Genomic DNA, 18,281 nt, shown 5'->3' on the forward strand with positions numbered 1-18,281 from the left:
CAAAACCGAGAAGTGAATTGTACCCCACGATCAGAAACAATATGCTGCGGGAAACCGTGAAGGCGGAAGATCTGCTGGATAAAAATCTTCGCCAATTCAGGAGCCGAGGGTAGTGCTGGCAGAGGAATAAAATGGGCCATCTTAGAGAAGCGATCGACTGCTACCAGGATAGTCGTACATCCGGACGAGTTGGGCAAATCGGTGACGAAATCCAAGGCTATATGCTGCCATGGAACCGAAGGGACGGGCAGCGGCAGCAGAAGACCGGAGGGTGGCCGTCTGGGAACTTTGACCTTGGCACAGGACGAGCAAGATGCCGTGAAGTCAATCACATCCTGGCGAAGTGTAGGCCACCAATAGAAACGAGTAATGAGATCCAGCGTTTTCTTGACTCCCACATGCCCCGAAAGTTTAGAGGAATGACCCCAGCGCAGCACCTCTCTCCTATCTGCCTCAGAGACGTAGGTCTTGCCTGGAGGAGGAGTGATGAGATTCACTGGAGCCACTGTGATGATCTTGGCCGGATCGATGATATGAGCCGGTTCCTCCACCAGATCTGGAGATTGCAGAGACCGGGACAATGCGTCAGCCTTGACGTTTTTAGGTCCGGGGCGAAAACGTATCTCGAAATCGAACCGTCCAAAAAAGAGAGACCATCTGGCTTGCCGGGGGTTCAGTCTGTGGGCTGTCTGGAGGTACGCTAGATTTTTGTGATCGGTAAAGATGGTAAATGGGTGGACCGACCCCTCCAGAAGATAGCGCCACTCCTCCATTGCCAATTTTATGGCTAACAACTCGCGGTCCCCGATGGAGTAATTACATTCGGCGGGAGAGAACGCCTTTGAGAAGAACCCACAGGTAGCCAGTCGCCCGGACGAGGATCTTTGAGAGAGAACAGCACCAGCTCCTGTGGATGAGGCATCTACTTCCAAAATGAAGGGTTTGTTAACTTGGGGACGGTGGAGCACAGGTGCTGTCGCAAAGGCCTGTTTCAAACTGGAAAAAGCCTCTTCAGCCTCTGGTGGCCAGAGCGAGGGATCGGTACCCCTGCGAGTTAGACTGGAAAGGGGTTTGATGAGAGATGAAAAATGTGGCACAAATTGACGATAATAATTGGCGAAGCCGAGGAACCGTTGAATTGCCTTGGTACCCACCGGGCGAGGCCATTGGAGAATTGCCGACAATTTCTCAGGATCCATCTCTAGCCCAGAATCCGACACCACGTAACCTAAGAAGGGCAATGAAGATTGCTCAAAGAGACACTTCTCAAGCTTCGCGTAGAGATGATTCTCCCACAGACGCTGTAGTACCTGACGAACACTCCTTCTGTGCGATGCCAGATCCGGGGAAAAAATAAGGATGTCATCTAGGTACACTACCACGCAGGAGTACAGCAGGTCTCGGAAGATGTCATTAACGAATTCCTGAAACACCGCGGGAGCATTGCAGAGGCCGAAGGGCATGACAAGATATTCATAGTGCCCGTCCCGGGTGTTAAAGGCCGTTTTCCACTCGTCGCCGGAGCGGATGCGAACGAGGTTATAGGCTCCGCGCAGGTCCAGCTTAGAAAAGATGCGGGCTCCACGTAAACGGTCGAAGAGTTCAGGAATAAGCGGCAAGGGATACTTATTCTTGATCGTAATGTTGTTTAATCCCCGGAAATCAATACAAGGACGAAGTGAACCGTCCTTCTTCTTCACAAAGAAAAACCCGGCACCAGCAGGCGAAGAGGACTTTCGGATGAACCCTCTGGCTAAATTATCCCGGATGTATTCGGACATGGCCGCGGTTTCAGCTGGAGACAGGGGATAAATTCGCCCTCTGGGCGGTGTGGTTCCGGGTTGTAGGTCGATAGGACAATCGTACGGCCGATGTGGGGGTAGGGTCTCTGCCTCTTTCTTGTCAAACACATCCGAAAACGACCAGTATACAGCAGGTAAGCCCTCAGGGCCCGAGGAGACTGGAGAAGGAATAGCCGGAAGAACGGATCCTAGACACCTCTCTTGGCAAGGATGCCCCTAGCGGAGGACCTCCCCAGAACGCCAATCCAACACGGGTTCATGTGTCCTAAGCCAGGGAAGCCCAAGTAGCAGAGCGTGGGACAGGTTGGGTAGAACGTAGAATGCGATCAGCTCCTGGTGCAAGGCCCCGACTTGCAGACGGACCTCCTCCGTAACCTGGGACACCGATACCTGCAGAGGTCTCCCATCCACAGAGGCGATAACACGTGGAGTCTTTAGGGTAATTACGGGAATCCGGTACTTCCTCGCCTCTCTTAACCGGATGAAATTTCCCGCCGCGCCCGAGTCCACATAGGCCACCTCCGAAGCACGTTTCTGACCAAAAACCAGCTGCACTGAAAAAGTAAGAGGATGAGAGGAGTGGGACACACCTAGGGCGGCCTCTCTTACCTGACCTAGGTGGAGGAGTTTCCCGGTCTCTCAGGACAAGATCGTAGAAAGTGAGACGCGCTGCCACAATACAGGCACAATCCCTCCGTCAGTCTCTCCCTCCGGCGCTGTTCCGCCAACTTGACCCGATCTACTTGCATCGGTTCTGGCGCCGAACTGGAAGATGGCCCAAGTGGACGTGGAATAGAGGGCCTATGGAGAGAAGAAGAAGATCTCAGCGGTCTCCTCTCCCTAGCGGCCTCGCGGTTGCGCTCCTGGAACCGGAGGTCGATCCGGGTGGCCAAGGAAATGAGATCCTCTAAGTTAGGCGGGGTATCTCGTCCCGCCAGTTCGTCCTTAATCCTGCCCGAGAGACCATGCCAGAAGGCCCCAACCAAAGCCTCATTATTCCACTCCAACTCAGAGGCCAAGGTACGGAATCGGATGGCGTATTGTCCGACCGTGAGCGAACCCTGAGTGAGGCAGAAAAGGGACTCAGTTGCGGAAGCCAACCGGCCGGGCTCGTCAAAAACTTTACAGAAAGTGTCCGTGAAGGTCTGGAGGTTACAAACTATAGGGTCATCCCGTTCCCACAGGGGATTCACCCAGGAGAGGGCCTCTCCCTCCAAATGGGACACAATGAAGGCTACTTTTGCCCGGTCAGTGGGATACTGCTGAGGCAGAAGTTCAAAGTGCAACCGGCACTGATTCAAAAAACCCCTGCATAATTTTGGGTCGCCGCCATACCGTGGCGGTTTACCAAGCCTAGGGGATGGGGCATGTACAGGATCTGGAGTACGAGACGAGTCTCGTGCGGCTGCGGACTGGAGGGAGAGCAGCCGATCGTCGACCGAAGCCATATAGGAGAGGATATGAGCCTGGGTATCTCGTTGTTAACCCAGCTCCTGCTGAAGGCTGGCCAATTGGGAGGCGTTGCTGGGATCTGTGGCCTGTAGGGCCGACAGGCGGGAGTCCATGGTCTTCATAAAAGACATTATGCGGGTTTGGTTCTCCCGTAAGAATACTAGCTCTTTCTGGGCAGCGGTCCCGGCGGGGTCCATGGCCTGACTGTTCTGTTACGCTACAGGAGATGTGAGCAAGAGTGGACCCACTGGACCGTGACGTCGAACCCTCCCTGAGCGAGCGCACCAGGTGGACCGACCCCTATACAGGGATCGTTTGGGAGCAGGCTCAAGAAGTTCAAACGTCACGGCAGCCAGGACCAGGGGTCGGCTCAAGAGGATGAGCTGCAGGGAAGCGGTGGAGGACCGGCGAGATTTCCGGGACAACCAGGGTCCGGGAGCAGAGACAGCGGAGCAGGCGGACAAGGGAGAGAGAGCAGGACCTGGGCGGAGGCAGGAGTACACCGTACTGCAAAAGAAAGACACAGGAAGGGTTAGCAGGGAAGCAGGCAGGCAAGGCACAGGAGCAGGGAGGGCGCGGGCTGGAGCAGACAGCGAGCAGCAGCGCGCACGGCCTAGACTAAGCGAGGAAACTCGACAGTCAGGCACCTCCCCTAAGGGAGGGCGGCCTGAAGTACCTGTGGGTGGCCACCGATTGGCCAGGTGATGAAACCGGGTCAGGGCAGGGTGATAGACGTCCGTGCTGAAGGGACGCGCGGTCTGACCCCCCGGCGGGTGCACGGAGGCAACGTGCGCGCGGCAGAAGGCAGAGGAGGAGCGCGCCGGGAAGCCGCCCGTCGGAAGGGGGGAAGATTGGAGGCGCGCGCCGGAGCTGGCAGGCAAGAGGGACCCGGAGCGGAAGCAGACGGCGCTGCGGGACCAGCGGTAAGTATGGAGGCGATGGGAGCAGCGGTGCTGACAGCTTCTGTAGGTTTCCTGCAGTATTTTCTTCACGATGTCTCAGATTCTGCTTGTTTGAGGGCATTTTATTCCTCTCTACATCATTTGCGATATAACATCCAACCTAGTTACATTTCATAGTTATGAAATCACAAATTTGTATCTGTTTTATGCGTCCAGTACTTCAGCTGTATTTTATACCTTGTATTAGATGACGGAGATCCTTCACAGCCGGGAGGGACCCGGGTTACACTTTCGGGGTAATGTTCCTGCACATCTATAACAGAGGCAGTCTTTTGGATTTTTAGGGTGTGTGTGTCGGGGTAGCTATTTAGGGAGGGCTAAATTAACCCTTCACGGTTGACCCAGTGATTTCCAAATTATTCCAGTGTTGCTAGCAACTCAAATGACCACACGGAAACTGGGGTCTCTGTACAGGAGGATTAGGGCAGATCACTAAGCCCCTTTATTTTAGTCATATCTTTTATAATCTTTTGCTTAATTATGCAAGGTTCTCAAGTACCAATAGCATCATTTCACTTTATAAGCCAATAATATTGCAAGAAAACCGGAAACTACATATATGTCCGTCATAGAAAGTAGTATAGTGGCATATTCTTCAGAGTTTTACACTCCCGCCTCCCTTATCTTTGCACCTGATGAGAACAGTCTGGTTTCATGACAGCCCTTGCCAATTACAAAAATTTATCTTACAGCAACAAAAATGAAGAAACGAAACCTTCAGAGAATGGACAAAACGAAACTTCAGCTCTGATTTTAGTATTAACCCTTCACATGTGCACACGCTGCGGAATGCTCTGCAGATTTGTCCGCACGGATTTAGTAAAATCCGCAGGTAAATCCGCAGGTCAGAAGACCTGCGGTTTATCTGCGGATTGCTCTGCGGTTTTACCCTGCGGTTTATCATCTCTACAATGGAGGAGATGGCAAACCGCAGCGGAATCCACAGAAAAGAATGACATGTCATTTCTTTCTGCGGATTGAAAACCGCAGCAAAACCGCGCGGATAAATCCGCACCGTCTGCACTGCGGTTTTCGTTTTCCATAGGTTATAATGTTACAGTACACTGCAGCAGAAACTGCTGCGGTTCCGCAGGGCCAAAACCGCTGCGGATCCGCAGCAGAATCCGCAGCGTGTGCACACACCCTAAGGCTATGTGCCCACGTTGCGTGTAAAAACGCACACAGAAAACCGACTCCTTCCCAGAAATCGCGCGTTTTTTTCCAGTTTTTTTATGATCGCGATTTTCGCGTGCGATATTCAAGCACTTTCCAAGCGATTTAAAGCATCGCTTGGAAAGTGATTGACAGGTTGGTCACACTCGTCAAACATAGTGTTTGACAAGTGTGACCAGGTTTTTACTATTGAGGCCGCCTATGCGGCATCAATAGTAAAAGATAGGATGTTAAAAATGCTAAAAAAAATAAAAAAATTGGGTATATTTACCTTCCGGCGTCCCGCGCTGCCATCCCGGGCCTCAGCGTTCCCAGTAATGCCTTGCGAGACCTGTGAGACGTAGTCTCACGTTGCTATAGCGATCTCGCGAGACCACGTCATCACAGGACCTTGCCGCAAGGCATTACTGGGAACGCTTAGGCCGGGAATGCAGCGCGGGACATCGGAAGGTAAATATACCCCGATTTCTTAATTTTTTATTGTTTTTTTTACAGGGGTATGGTACCCAGGGCCTGGAGGACAGTCTCCTCTCCTCCACACCGTGGGTACCAACCGCACATTAGACGCTTAACTTCCCGCATGGTGGGCATAGCCACATGCGGGAAGTAAGCGGTTCTCATGCATTCCTATGGGTGCGGAATCGCGGCAATTCTTTGCGATTCCGCACAAAAGAATGATCATGCTGCGATTTTTTCCGCGATGCGATTCCGCCGCGGATAAAAGCGCAGCATTAGCACAGCATGTGCGGAATGCCATAGGAATGCATGGGGGGGCGTTCTGTACACGATTTTTAAACGATTTCGCAGCGTTTTCGCGCCGAAAATCGCGGCAAAAACGCTTAAAAATCGCTACGTGGGCACACAGCCTTAGGCTATGTTCACATATATATATTTTCAAAAACAATGTTTTTTTTTTTTCATTCTGCAGTGCTTCAGGAAAAGTCTTTTTTGGATAGTTTTTTGGAATAGTTTTTCATCCCCTGAAGCCGTTTTCAGAAGTTTTTTTCTTAAAGTTGTTTTTTTTTTTTTTTTCCAGCCATTTAAATGAACAGTTCTTATTTTGGAATAGATTCTACCAGAATCCACTTCAAAAAAGTGACATGCAAATGTTTTTTTTTTTCTCACTAGGCATTTTTCGAAACTTTCTTAGGAAAAAATAATGCTTATAAAACAGAATTTCCTGTGGAAATGAATAGGAAGAGTTTTCCAAATGTTTTGGAAGCAGTATTTAAAGTCAATTTGAAGCGGATCTGCTTAAAAAAAACCCTCAAAAAGCCTAGTGTGTACATAGGTTTACTGTATACCCAGAGATTTGCATTTTTCATTATTTGGGGGATTACCCCTGTGACAGAGGTTACAGTGATAACCTCAGTATGGAAGTATGGCTATATGTCAGATTTGCTTAATTTATTGACTTTTGGATTCAAGGGCAGCACTTGTCTCTTCTCCAGTGAAGACAGTGCAGAGGAATGGCATACTTCCTATGGATGGATACATAATTAGCTCTCCTCTCCTGCGTTTTCTGGAGTTCCTTTCCCCCATCAGTACAGTAAAGACCACCAGTGGTTAATGGAAACGTACAGGCTAGGCAATGTTTCATGGGAAACAGGAATACAAATGAGCTAACCTCAAGAAGGATAGAGAGGAGAGACCAGATTTTAACCCCAGGGTTAACGTTTTAAATAACTAAGACTATTCTGACTCTATCACTAGCCTGCTGGCATGGGGCTTTTGAGACACCGTTTTTATGGATGTCTCTATGTACTAGTACTCACACCAAGTGATTCCATCAGATAGCTTAACTCGACTGCAGAGGCACGTATGGAGATTCCAGAAGAAGGTTTATTCAGAAGAAGGTTTATTTGCAACCTGAATTCTTGTATTTTGCACAATTGCAGTCAGTAAAAAGACCGCCGATGGTGAATGGAATCTTACAGGCTAGGCAATGTTTCCTGGGAAACAAGTATGCAAATGAGCTCTCCTCGAGAAGGATGGAGAGGAGAGACTGGGTTTAAAAGTTTTAAATAGCGAAGACTATTCTGACTCCATAACTAAGCTGCTAGTATGAGGCTTTTGAGACACCTTTTCTATTGATGTCCCTATGTACAAGTACTCGCACAAAGTGATTTTATCAGATGGCGTAACTCGATTCCAGAGGCACATATGAAGATTCCAGAAGAAAGTCTATTTTCAAGCTGAATTCTTGTATTATGCACAATTACAGTAGGTAAAAAGACAATTCTCAACCAGGGCTGTGTAGAGATGATGCTAACAAGATGGGGAAGAAGGGAAGGGGTTAGTGACATCAGAGCTTGGGAGACAGGGAGAGAGATGGGACAAACCTCTGAAAGTCAAACCTGATTACACATCACTGAAACAGTAACAATACAAGACAATGCCATACTGTATGATACCTAAGTTGTGAGACATGACAAAGACATCTTTGGTTGTGTTTCGATGTGTCATTTTTATGCTGTCTGCTCATGCAGTTTAGAAGCCAAAGCTTAAATAGGAGTTGTTGAAAAAAAAAAATATGTTTCCTATATAATTGCCCTACCTTTACAATCCACTCCTGACATTGACTTTAAAAATTACAAGAAAAAACTGCACATGCAGAAAACAAAGCGCACCACCCTGCAATCCACTGAAGCTTCTTCTAGCCACATAGTTTCCAGCTATGTTATTTAGAGGCTGCTCCAATATGGCAGAGTGATATTTGGTGTTACCTGGTGGTGCTGGTCTCTGGTTTAATATGATTCTCCTATGCTATAACATGGGAAAATAGCCAAGTGGGGTCTTTATGAGTCAGCCCTACAGATTTGGAGCTCCTGCAAGGAAGACTTGGCAAATAATGCCAATTATAGATGTGCCATGCCTATAGGCTCCTACCCCCTAAAAAAGACTGAATGCTGTCAGAATTCAGCAAAGTATCACTTTAAGGGTGTGCACATTTATGCAACCACATTATTATAGTTCTCTATTTTTCTTTTTCCAACCGATCCACAGTATTCACAGAAGACATTAGAATTGGCAGAATCTAATTGATTCCAGTCCATCGTCCACGTCAGTTGCCTATTGCCGCCAGATGGGAGCAGGAGAACCACCTCATACCTGACGGCATCCACAGCCCGGCGTGATGCACATGTGGCGCAGTGCCGGAAGAGGTGTGAATGCTGTCAGGTTAGAGAAGGTTTTCCCGCTCCCGTACAGATACCATAGATCACTTTCTTGACCGATGGACTAGGACGTGCAAGTTGATGCTTACCAACTCTTGTAGACATGTATCACTGCAATCTTCTGACACTCGTGAGCAGGTAGACCGTACAGAACTCCACCCCAAGCTACTTCAGTTACTCCTATCTGATATCTTCAGGTCAGCCGGGCAGTGTCACCATGTCGGTCACAGGTACATACGGTGACGGTAAATCCCGATAGATTGGATCCTGTAGAAGATGTGCTACAACGTTGCCTGTATTGTCTGTTCTGGCTATGAAGCAAACCTCTCCGTGAGGAAGCTGACACCGCTCCGTAACTGCAAACCGGCGTTTCCTCCTAATTAATGAAGCAGCTACAATAGTCATCGCTGCCACGGATGATTATGCGCTGGCATTCTACAGCCAGTTTATTGCCCAGCGCGTTGGCATGTCCGATATTGTGAATAGCATCTCTGCACCAAGAGGTGTAGAAGCCAAACTGTGCACAGAAATAGTTGGCTACATGTATTATTAAATGGGTGTTCCTGGCATCACTAATTGGTACTATATTATTTATATCATATACAGTAAGTGGTGGTTTCATTCACTTGTCCCACATGATAGACTTAAATGTATTCTGCCTATTGTCAAGTCTTTTTTATTCTGTATTTATTGTTCACGCTGACAAGTATAATCAGGTCTGGACACTTTGGGGTAAGTTTAAAGGGGACGGGTCACTTTATTAATTTCCTTTTATTTTAGAGGGATTTTCAGAAGTTTGCTTCACGTCGAGCACAATGATATCAGAAATATAAGAAGTAAAAAATGACCTATTAGATTCTATGGGACAGTGTGGTCATGATCGGTAACATTATTGTGCAGGAGGAGGGAAGAGGAAGGAGGCGCTGTGCCAAGAACATCACCTGTGGTCACTGATTTTTTTTTTTTTTTTTTTAACTCCAAGCACGTGTTATCAGAGTTTTCACTGAGGCATACACTTCTTCCCTCTGTATCATGCTGACCAATCATAAGCTGGTAGCAACACAGTGGAAAAAGAAGAATACGATCCTACAATAATCCAAAGCTGGTTTCTCAGTGTGTGAAATGTAATGATACAGCTGTGATCGCTTGGACTGACCTCCTGCATTGTTCGAGAGCACAGATGACTAACACCTTTTAGATTATCTCCCTGCAGCTGAGTTTAGCTGTGTCATATTACAAACCCTTTTATTGGCTTCCTCCTCTCGTAGCACTGTCTACTCTGCTGTACTGCCCCTTCCACACATTGCCTGTCTGGAGATCAGTGTCAGTATCACACTTATGTATGTTGTGGTCATTTTGTGATTGCTCTGCAGTGAGAGCTGAACAGGCTTTCATGTCTTCTCAGACAGGAGTAGTCCAAATCAGTCAGGCTACTACTGTGTGAGATGTAATGACACCCTGATCTCACTGCACAGAGATTACAAGTTTCTTGAGCACAGCAGACATACGTGGGATTGCTGATATTTTACAGACAGTGTAGGGGAAGGCAGCACAGCAGAGCTGAAAATGCTGTGAAAGGAGAACTAATGCTGCACCTTCCACCACACAAACCTTATCTGATTGGTGTTAGTCATCTGTGCTTTCTAATCATGTAGGAGGTTAGACCAGGACACCAGGGCTGTATACTTAAATTTGACACACTGAGAAATCTGCTCTAAGCTACAGTGGGGGCGTGTTCTTCTTTCCTTTGTGTTGCTGCTTGCTTTTGATTAGTCTACCTCCTACAGGGAGAAAAAGTACACGCCCCCAGTAACAACTGTCTGATACTTAAAAAAGATAACCTATTAAGTGCCAAATACTTTGATTGCTAATATCGCTTTAAAACTCAGATGAAATTGTACAATGGCACAGATTTAGGAAATAAGCTATGAGGACTGTCCAGGATTATGAAAAGCAAAGCTGTTATCATTCAAAAACAGTGGCATGTACTACCAGACAGAACTAATGTAAAGTTTTTGGTACTGTTTTAAGAAAAAAACATCCATAGTTATCTAATTATTGATAGTCCCTTTAGAGAGGTTTCCCTTAATAGATTAGCAAACAGCAACTACTTAGATTGCTCCTTTAACCACTTAAAGGGGTTGTATTTTTGTTGTTTTTTTATCCTTTTGTTTCCTGTGCAAAAAAACATCTGCACTTATCCCCCATCGCTCCAGTGGCACCTCTGGTCTTTTAAATGTGGCTGCATCAGTGATATCAACATCACCACTTCAGTCAATCATTTGGGCTGAACTAACTAGTGCCATCTACATCAATATCACATCAGTGACTGGCTGCAGCTGTCATGATGTCTCTGTTGCAGCCACCGTTTGTGCAGAGAAAATCAGCAAGATAATAAAAGAACTTAAATAGAAAAATCTCTTAGCACATTTTTGACATAAGCATAATGTAGATACCCTGATTCCAGGAATGTGTCACTTACTGGACTGCTTGCTGTAGTTTCAATAAAATCACAGTTTTATCAGTAGGAGATTATCACTAGAGGAGTAGTAAACCTGCTGTCAGGTAGTCCTCCATCTTCATGAGCTCTGTATAACCCCGCCCATACCTGTGATTGGCAGCTTTCTGCTTATGCACAGTGTAAATGGAAAGCTGCCAGTCAGTGGTGTGGGTGGGGTTACACAGAGCTCATCAGTGTGTCATGTCCTCTTGGGAGGTCTGAGGTTAGATAATAGTATTGGGAATTATAGATCTCCCTTTTATCCTGTGTGTTTTGTTCCTCATATTAAATAGACTGCGTTTCCTTTGGTGTTGAAGAGGTTAACGACTCTTTGACTGCTGGTTGGAAACATGCTGCTCCATCTCACAGCTGTTCCTGACCTGCTCATTTTCTCTCTCTATGAAACCTGGCCAGACCTTCTCATCCATGGCTGTGAAAGTTTACTTCCTGGCTTGCTGAAGTTGGAGTTTGTAGTTGCTTCTGGAGATTTTTGTCTGCTGGTTTTGGGTGTATGTTTTCTCCATTATCCTATTCCCATTTAGTTAGTACCTGCCTATCCTTCCCTTTATTTCTCTCTACCCTTGATGAGTGTTTTTGTATGTAAGTTTCTTTTTGTTATCCCTGTGTGTCTTATGTGTTCCAGGCCTCCTGGGGAGGGTGAGGGGACAGCATATCAGGAGCATAGTAGGTTAGAGACTCAGGCCTCTCCACCATTAAGTGTACCCCCGGGACAAGGATAGTTGGGGCTCTTGTTCCAGTGACAGTTTGAGGCCCCCCTTCCTTTCCGAAGACCGTCACAGTGTGACAGATCTCTAATACCAGGGTTTCATGCTGCTCTCAGATGGGGTAACAAAAACCTGGTGACAGATACCTGTTATGTGGTTGAAGACGCAATCTTATTGCTTGTTGTCTAGGCCCCTGCATCTCTTTATAGTTACCCTGATTTGTTCCAGTGTTACATGAGGCCTCGCTGAAGAAAGCCGTGACCGTTACTGCAATAGATGTGCCAGAGTCCTAATAATTGGGCTGCACAGACTGCAATATTGTAGCGGCGGGTGCAGGCGGCTACCGGTCCTCCTATGAATGACGCCTCTTCCCGGCTCTCTCCGGTTGCTTAGGTGTAGTTCACAATGTATGTTCTCATTATTTTCCTTCGCTCTGCTCTTTTTCTCTCCAGGCCGCTGGGAGGAGTACGGGGATTACAGCGTGTCTGTGCGCCTTCAGCTCTCCCCTTACGTGATTTTGCCATCATTCCCGGCAGCACATTAAAGGGGGGGGAGTGTTAGAGGCATAAAATCACGATTATCGAGAAAGTTTACGCGCGGGTCTTTCTCTCCATTGCGATGGACTGGTTTATGGGCGCGTTGGAAATGAATGAGTTTGATTAGGATGATTATGGCGGCTGGTAGCTATTAGCCGTGGCACAAATACTGCAGGCTGTGTCATGTCAATGCAGAGAATCGCATCTGACGGGGCTGGAATCACTGACTTTTTTTTTCCCCCCTCCATGTGTTCTTAAAATAGATGATCGTCCTTTCATTAGATTGCGGTTGCATAAAAGAACAACGTTGGGGAATGGGAGGGATGCTGCTCATTATAATTGAACAGGGGGAAGAAGACATTAAAAGTGTAATTTGCTGAATCTCCCATTATCTTGCGCAGGCTATAGCCGTTTACACACCAGGGAGAACGCCGCGCCGCTCCCTGCCTGCAGCCATGGTGGAGCATTAGGGGAGCGCACAACACAAATGAGAATTATTTGATAAAATGGCTTCTCCATACTGTGCCCGGATCGTCTCCCAGCTATAGAAATCCGCCATAAAGAGTCGGCACACTGGGATCCGGCTACAAGCCAGGAAATTACCCCGGTTCAAAAAAAAGAAAAATTCTGTTTCTGGTTCCCAGAGTCCGAACAGTAAAGCTCAGGCCGGCACATTACGGGCGCCAGCGGCTGATTCTGCCCTGGTTACTAGGACTGCCCTGAAAATGTGTATTACAGAAACCCAGTGCCAATCTCAGGGCAGCGGGATCAGCGGCGACAGTAATGCCTTTCTTAACCCATTGCTGGTCTCCTGGCAGGCGCGCGCTTCAGCGATTTTATGCTGACTGAGCGCAGAGTGGCACAGGCAGCGCTGCAGGGTTGGAGCTTTCCAGCACTGTGAGGGTTAACAGGTGCAAGGTATTCTGAATGGGGCCGAAGACGGGGGATTTTTTTTAATATCTCTATGTTTAAGGTTTATCACTTCATTAAGATGGATGCATATGTGATAGATGGATAGATAATATATATGAGATAGATAGATAATATATATTGGATGGATGGATAGATGGTCATCATTATTCTCATTTGCACAAGGAAAGACTAGAAGCAATGGGATGAAACTGAATGGGAGGAGACATTAGATATTAGAAAAAACTTTTTGACAGTGAGGGTGATTAATGAGTGGAACAAGCTGCAACAAGAAATGGTGAGTTCTCCTTCAATGGAAGTCTTCAAACAGAGGCTGGACAGACATCTGACTGGGATAATTTAGTGACTCCTGCATTAAGCAGGGGGTTGGACCAGTTGGCCCAGGAGGTCCCTTCCAACTCTGACATTCTATGATAGATGGATAGATGATAGAAGGATGGATGGATAGATGATAGAAGGATGGATGGATAGAAGGATGGATGGATAGAAGGATAGATGGATGGATGGATAGATGATAGAAGGATGGATGGATAGATGATAGAAGGAAAGATAGAAAGAAGGATAGAAGGATGGATGGATAGAAGGATGGATGGATAGAAGGATGGATGGATGGATAGAAGTATGGATGGATAGATGATAGAAGGATGGATGGATGGATAGATTATAGAAGGAAAGATAGAAAGAAGGATAGGTGGATAGAAGGATGGATGGATAGGATGGATGGATAGAAGGATGGATGGATAGAAGGATGGATGGATAGAAGAATAGGTGGATAGAAGGATGGATGATAGAAGGAAAGATAGATAGAAGGATGGATGGATGATGGAAGGATGGATAGAAGGATAGATGGATGGATAGAAGGATAGATGGATGGATAGAAGGATGGATGGATAGAAGAATAGGTGGATAGAAGGATGGATGATAGAAGGAAAGATAGATAGAAGGATGGATGGATGATGGAAGGATGGATAGAAGGATAGATGGATGGATAGAAGGATAGATGGATGGATAGAAGGATAGATGGATGATGGAAGGATGGATAGAAGGATAGATGGATGATGGAAGGATGGATGGATGATGGAAGGATGGATAGAAGGATGGATAATAAATAGAAGGCTGGATGGAAGGGAAAGAAAATGGAAAAGAGGAATGAATGTGAGATGGAAAGCCTGGAGAAGATAAGAGATACATAAGTAATCACAGGCTGGATGATAGATTTGAGTCTGATGTAAAGGAGAAGGAATAGAAAATTGATAAAGATGAGAGAAATAGCTGGAAGACTACATCGCTGTAATACAGAGAGACCGGGGCTAGAGACCCGGAGAACGTACGGATGGATGCTGGCTGTAAGCCCGGTGCCGGTGTGGAGCCCCCGTCCCGGAGCAGGTGACCCCTCTGTCTCCTCCGGGCAGCCCCCCTGACTTCCGGCGCCCATTGGCCGCAGCGCTGTGAGGGGCGGTGGTGGTGGGCGGTGGTGCCGCCGCCGCTGCTCGTCCTCCCCGCTCTCACATATCTGTGCTGGACGCCGCGTCCTCCTCTTCCTCTGACTTGGGAGCTGTTCTTCCTGGCAGCCAGATGTGCTGATCCCCCGCCGCCGGCGTCCCAGGCTGCGGGGAGGACTATGAGCGGAGGACGCGCCGGCTTCACACTGGTGCCGGGGAAGCCGCTCCTGCTCCGCGCTGCTGCCGGCCCGTGCGGCCTGAGTCCGGGGAATAATGCCGCTCCGGTGCTCGCTGCAGCCCCGCTGTCGGTGCCCGGGGGAGCCGGCGGAGCCCGCCGGGCATGTCCGCTCTGGGCGCCGTCTGTAGCCGCTTTGTAGCCGGGCGGCGACTCTCCGGGGGAAGATGCAGTTTGACACTCTCCGCCAGTTCTGCAACACCGTCCTGTCTCATTTCCACGAGGCTTTCCCCGCTCCCCCCAACATCCTCCAGACGCCCCCCAACATCCTCCAGAGCGACCTGTTCGGCCAGACCCTCCACAGCTCCAGGTATGTGACTCCGGTGGGCAATGTCTGGCTGTGCTGCCCCCCTGCATAGCCCGATAGCGCCAACATACGCCGCCGCGTCGTACAAACACTGCGGACACTCATTTTACCTTTCAATATGTTTTTCTTATTATTACTATTGAGGTGGTGGTGGGGGGTGGAGCACATATGACCTCCCCCACCCCATAGCACAGGGAGACTATAGAAACTATAAGGTATGAGGAGATAACGATCCCAAACACACATCTGGCTCTGCTGCATCCGTATGTAATGGTCCCACTTGTGCGCACTGATAGGAATCCCTTCCAATGGGGGCGACGAGAGGATGAACAGAGGGGGGGACGCAGCTATTGGCCCCGCAGATTGATGGAGCGGGTGGGATTTGGTGCATTCGATAACGCCGTGTTCACACCATGTAGTTGTTATTTACTGCGCCGGAGTGATTGATGACCTGGAGTGAAGGCCGCCCCTAGGTCGCCCCCATTAGTGAGCAGCGGTCCGGGATCGCCTGCAGCTGTGGGGATGCTGCGTACGGCGGGCAGAGATGCTGGACAGCTCCTGCTGTGGGGAGACGCAGCAATGTCCTCCGCCGCTGATCAGCCCCTATACAGGCTGCCATCACTCACCAGCTGCACGGATTCTGGTTTATTTCCCCTGGAAGCAATTTGCTTTCATTAAATTCCCAATACAGATAGATGTTCCCCCAGCAGAATGTGGCAGCATAAAGGTATATGTATGTGCAGGGGTGTGCAAGAGCAATATAGGGGCCCATTGCAGTCCCATAACTCATGCCCATGCACAACTCCACCTGCTTTGCAGCCCCCCAACCTCCGGGGCCCTGGTATGTTGTGTATGGGAGAGAACCAATGTATAGATATCTGCACAGTCCATGACGGAGCATCGTATAGAGTCCTAAGTATTGCAGGGGCTTTTATACTTTTATAGTAAGTGAGACCCTCAACCTATAGTAACGAGACCCTCAACCTTGTTACGATTTCCTAGCTAAAAGGGTTAATTGTGAATTCTCACCTGTCGGCCGAGTACCCATTCACCAATTCCATGGACCCCACCACCACCAATAGACATGCATGCTCGGCTCTGACACGTGTGCCCAAAGGGGACGGTGTAGTGAGCCGTTGTCGGACACCTGTCATGGCGGCAGCTTATCTCTTGTGGGAATAAAAGGATGTGTTGAAATGTAACATGTCCGATCCCTTCTTCCCCCCAATATCATCTGTCATGAAGGACACCCAATCTGATGGGTATATGGGCCACAAGACAATGAAGGGGTTAACCATTGCATTCCCTGGTGATCTAGGGTTAACTGTTAAACCTCTGGTCTTTGAGCTCTGTAGATGGGTGATTTTTTATTTGCCCTGGTGGGCTAGGGGAGTAAATGGTTAATCGGGGCTCCTACGTTAGAGCGCCTCCACTTGAAGCTGATTGATCGCTGTCTTTTGCTCTAGATTTCACACACACATATATATATATATATATATTTTATAACCATATTATATGTTTTTTATAATAATCAAAAACCTTTTAGGATCCCAGTAAAGGGTGGTGATGTGGAAATGATGGCGGCGGGCCTGCAGAGCGGGGATGTGATGGTGAAGGTTACCTCTGCGCCCACGCTCGCCTGCTTTATTACCTGTCTGCTCCTTCTCAGTGTGGGACCTGCACATCTATCCGCCCTATCACTATGCCGCCCGTTGTATGGCAGCGAATCCTACACTATCGCCATAGATCGCTGCTGCTCCACAACTGCTCGCATTCCTTACATGGTCCTAAGATCTCCTGACTGTGTTTTCTTAAGCACATTGATTGTGAAATTTTTTTTTTTTTGCCTTAAAGTGTCTGTTCCACCAGGGGATTGTAAGATGGAGATGGATATCCTATAATGTGGGGAGTAACACGTCGCACCGAACGGGATCTAAATCTACCAAGGCGCTGGGGACAAATAAAGAGACGGAGCTTGTGCAAAGGATCCGCTCTTACGCAGAGTCTTGGCTCAGCTTTTCTACACATGGGGGCACACATAGGACCCTGTGCAGTGCAGAGTGGCTTTTTGGTGCCAGCCCCCATTAACCAGCGCCCATACCCCATCAGTCCCCTCTAGCTATGCCCCGGTATTGAGCAGGGGTGGGCAGTTAATTTCCGAAGGGGCCACATGAGGCCCTGACTGTTGTGGAGGCCAAACCAATAGGCTGAAACTAATTCTGCGTAATATTAATTTATAATTATTATTTTATATGAATGTTAATTGTATCACTTAATATAGAGCAGAAATAAGTATGCCGACACCCCCTGTATGTACAGTATGAGCCCCTATATACAGTATGAGCCCTCACAAAGCCCATATATAGTAGGAGACCCCACATAGCCCCCTACATACAGTATAAGACCCACATAGCCCCCTACATGCAATATAAGCCCCCACATAGCTCCCTACATACAGTATAAGCCCCGCAAAGCCCCCTATGTACAGTATCAGCCCCACACAGCCCCCTATATACAGTATGAGCCCCTTACATACAGTATAAGCCCCCACATAGCCCCCTATATACAATATGAGCTCCAACACAGCCTCCTTACATACAGTTTGAGCCCCCACACAGCCCCCCTATATGCAGTATACAGTATGAGACCCCACATATTCCCCCTAAATACAGTATAAACCCCCACATAGCCATCTATATACAGTATGACCCCCGGCACAGCCCCCTGACATACATTATGATCCGCTCAGTACCCCTATATACAGTACTAGCTGAAGAGCCCGGCGCTGCCCGGGCATAGTAACTAACTGTTATAATTATCCTCCATCCCATAGTCCCGTGCCCATATACCCATCATACATATCCACGATCCCATAGGCCTGTGCCCATATACCCATCATACATATCCTCCATCCCATAGTCCCATGCCCATATACCCATCACACATCCTCCATCCCATAGTCGAGTGCCCATATACCCATCACACATCCTTCATCCCATAGTCCCGTGCCCATATACTCATCACACATCCTCCATCCCATA

General features: G+C 48.1%; 1 protein-coding gene across 50 annotated transcripts in view; it reads left to right on the plus strand.

Annotated features, from left to right (window-relative positions):
* The window catches only part of RIMS2 (regulating synaptic membrane exocytosis 2), a 657,506-nt gene that overhangs the window by 209,096 nt on the left and 430,129 nt on the right, over positions 1-18,281 (plus strand). Inside the window, exon 1 of one of the 50 annotated variants that reach the window (XM_073590150.1) lies at positions 10,962-15,243. The exons of 43 other annotated variants lie outside the window; for them this stretch is intronic. In XM_073590150.1, coding sequence (XP_073446251.1) covers positions 15,101-15,243 — 143 coding nt within the window. In that variant the 5' untranslated portion in view covers positions 10,962-15,100. Of the gene's footprint in view, positions 1-10,961; positions 15,244-18,281 lie in introns of those variants that run through there. 6 more of the 50 variants (XM_073590152.1, XM_073590154.1, XM_073590153.1 and 3 more) reach the window with 6 other exon arrangements.

This window comes from Dendrobates tinctorius, unplaced genomic scaffold (genome assembly GCF_039654945.1).
Source record: "Dendrobates tinctorius isolate UK_male_01 unplaced genomic scaffold, ASM3965494v1 ptg000116l, whole genome shotgun sequence".
In the NCBI taxonomy this organism is placed as follows: domain Eukaryota; kingdom Metazoa; phylum Chordata; class Amphibia; order Anura; family Dendrobatidae; genus Dendrobates; species Dendrobates tinctorius.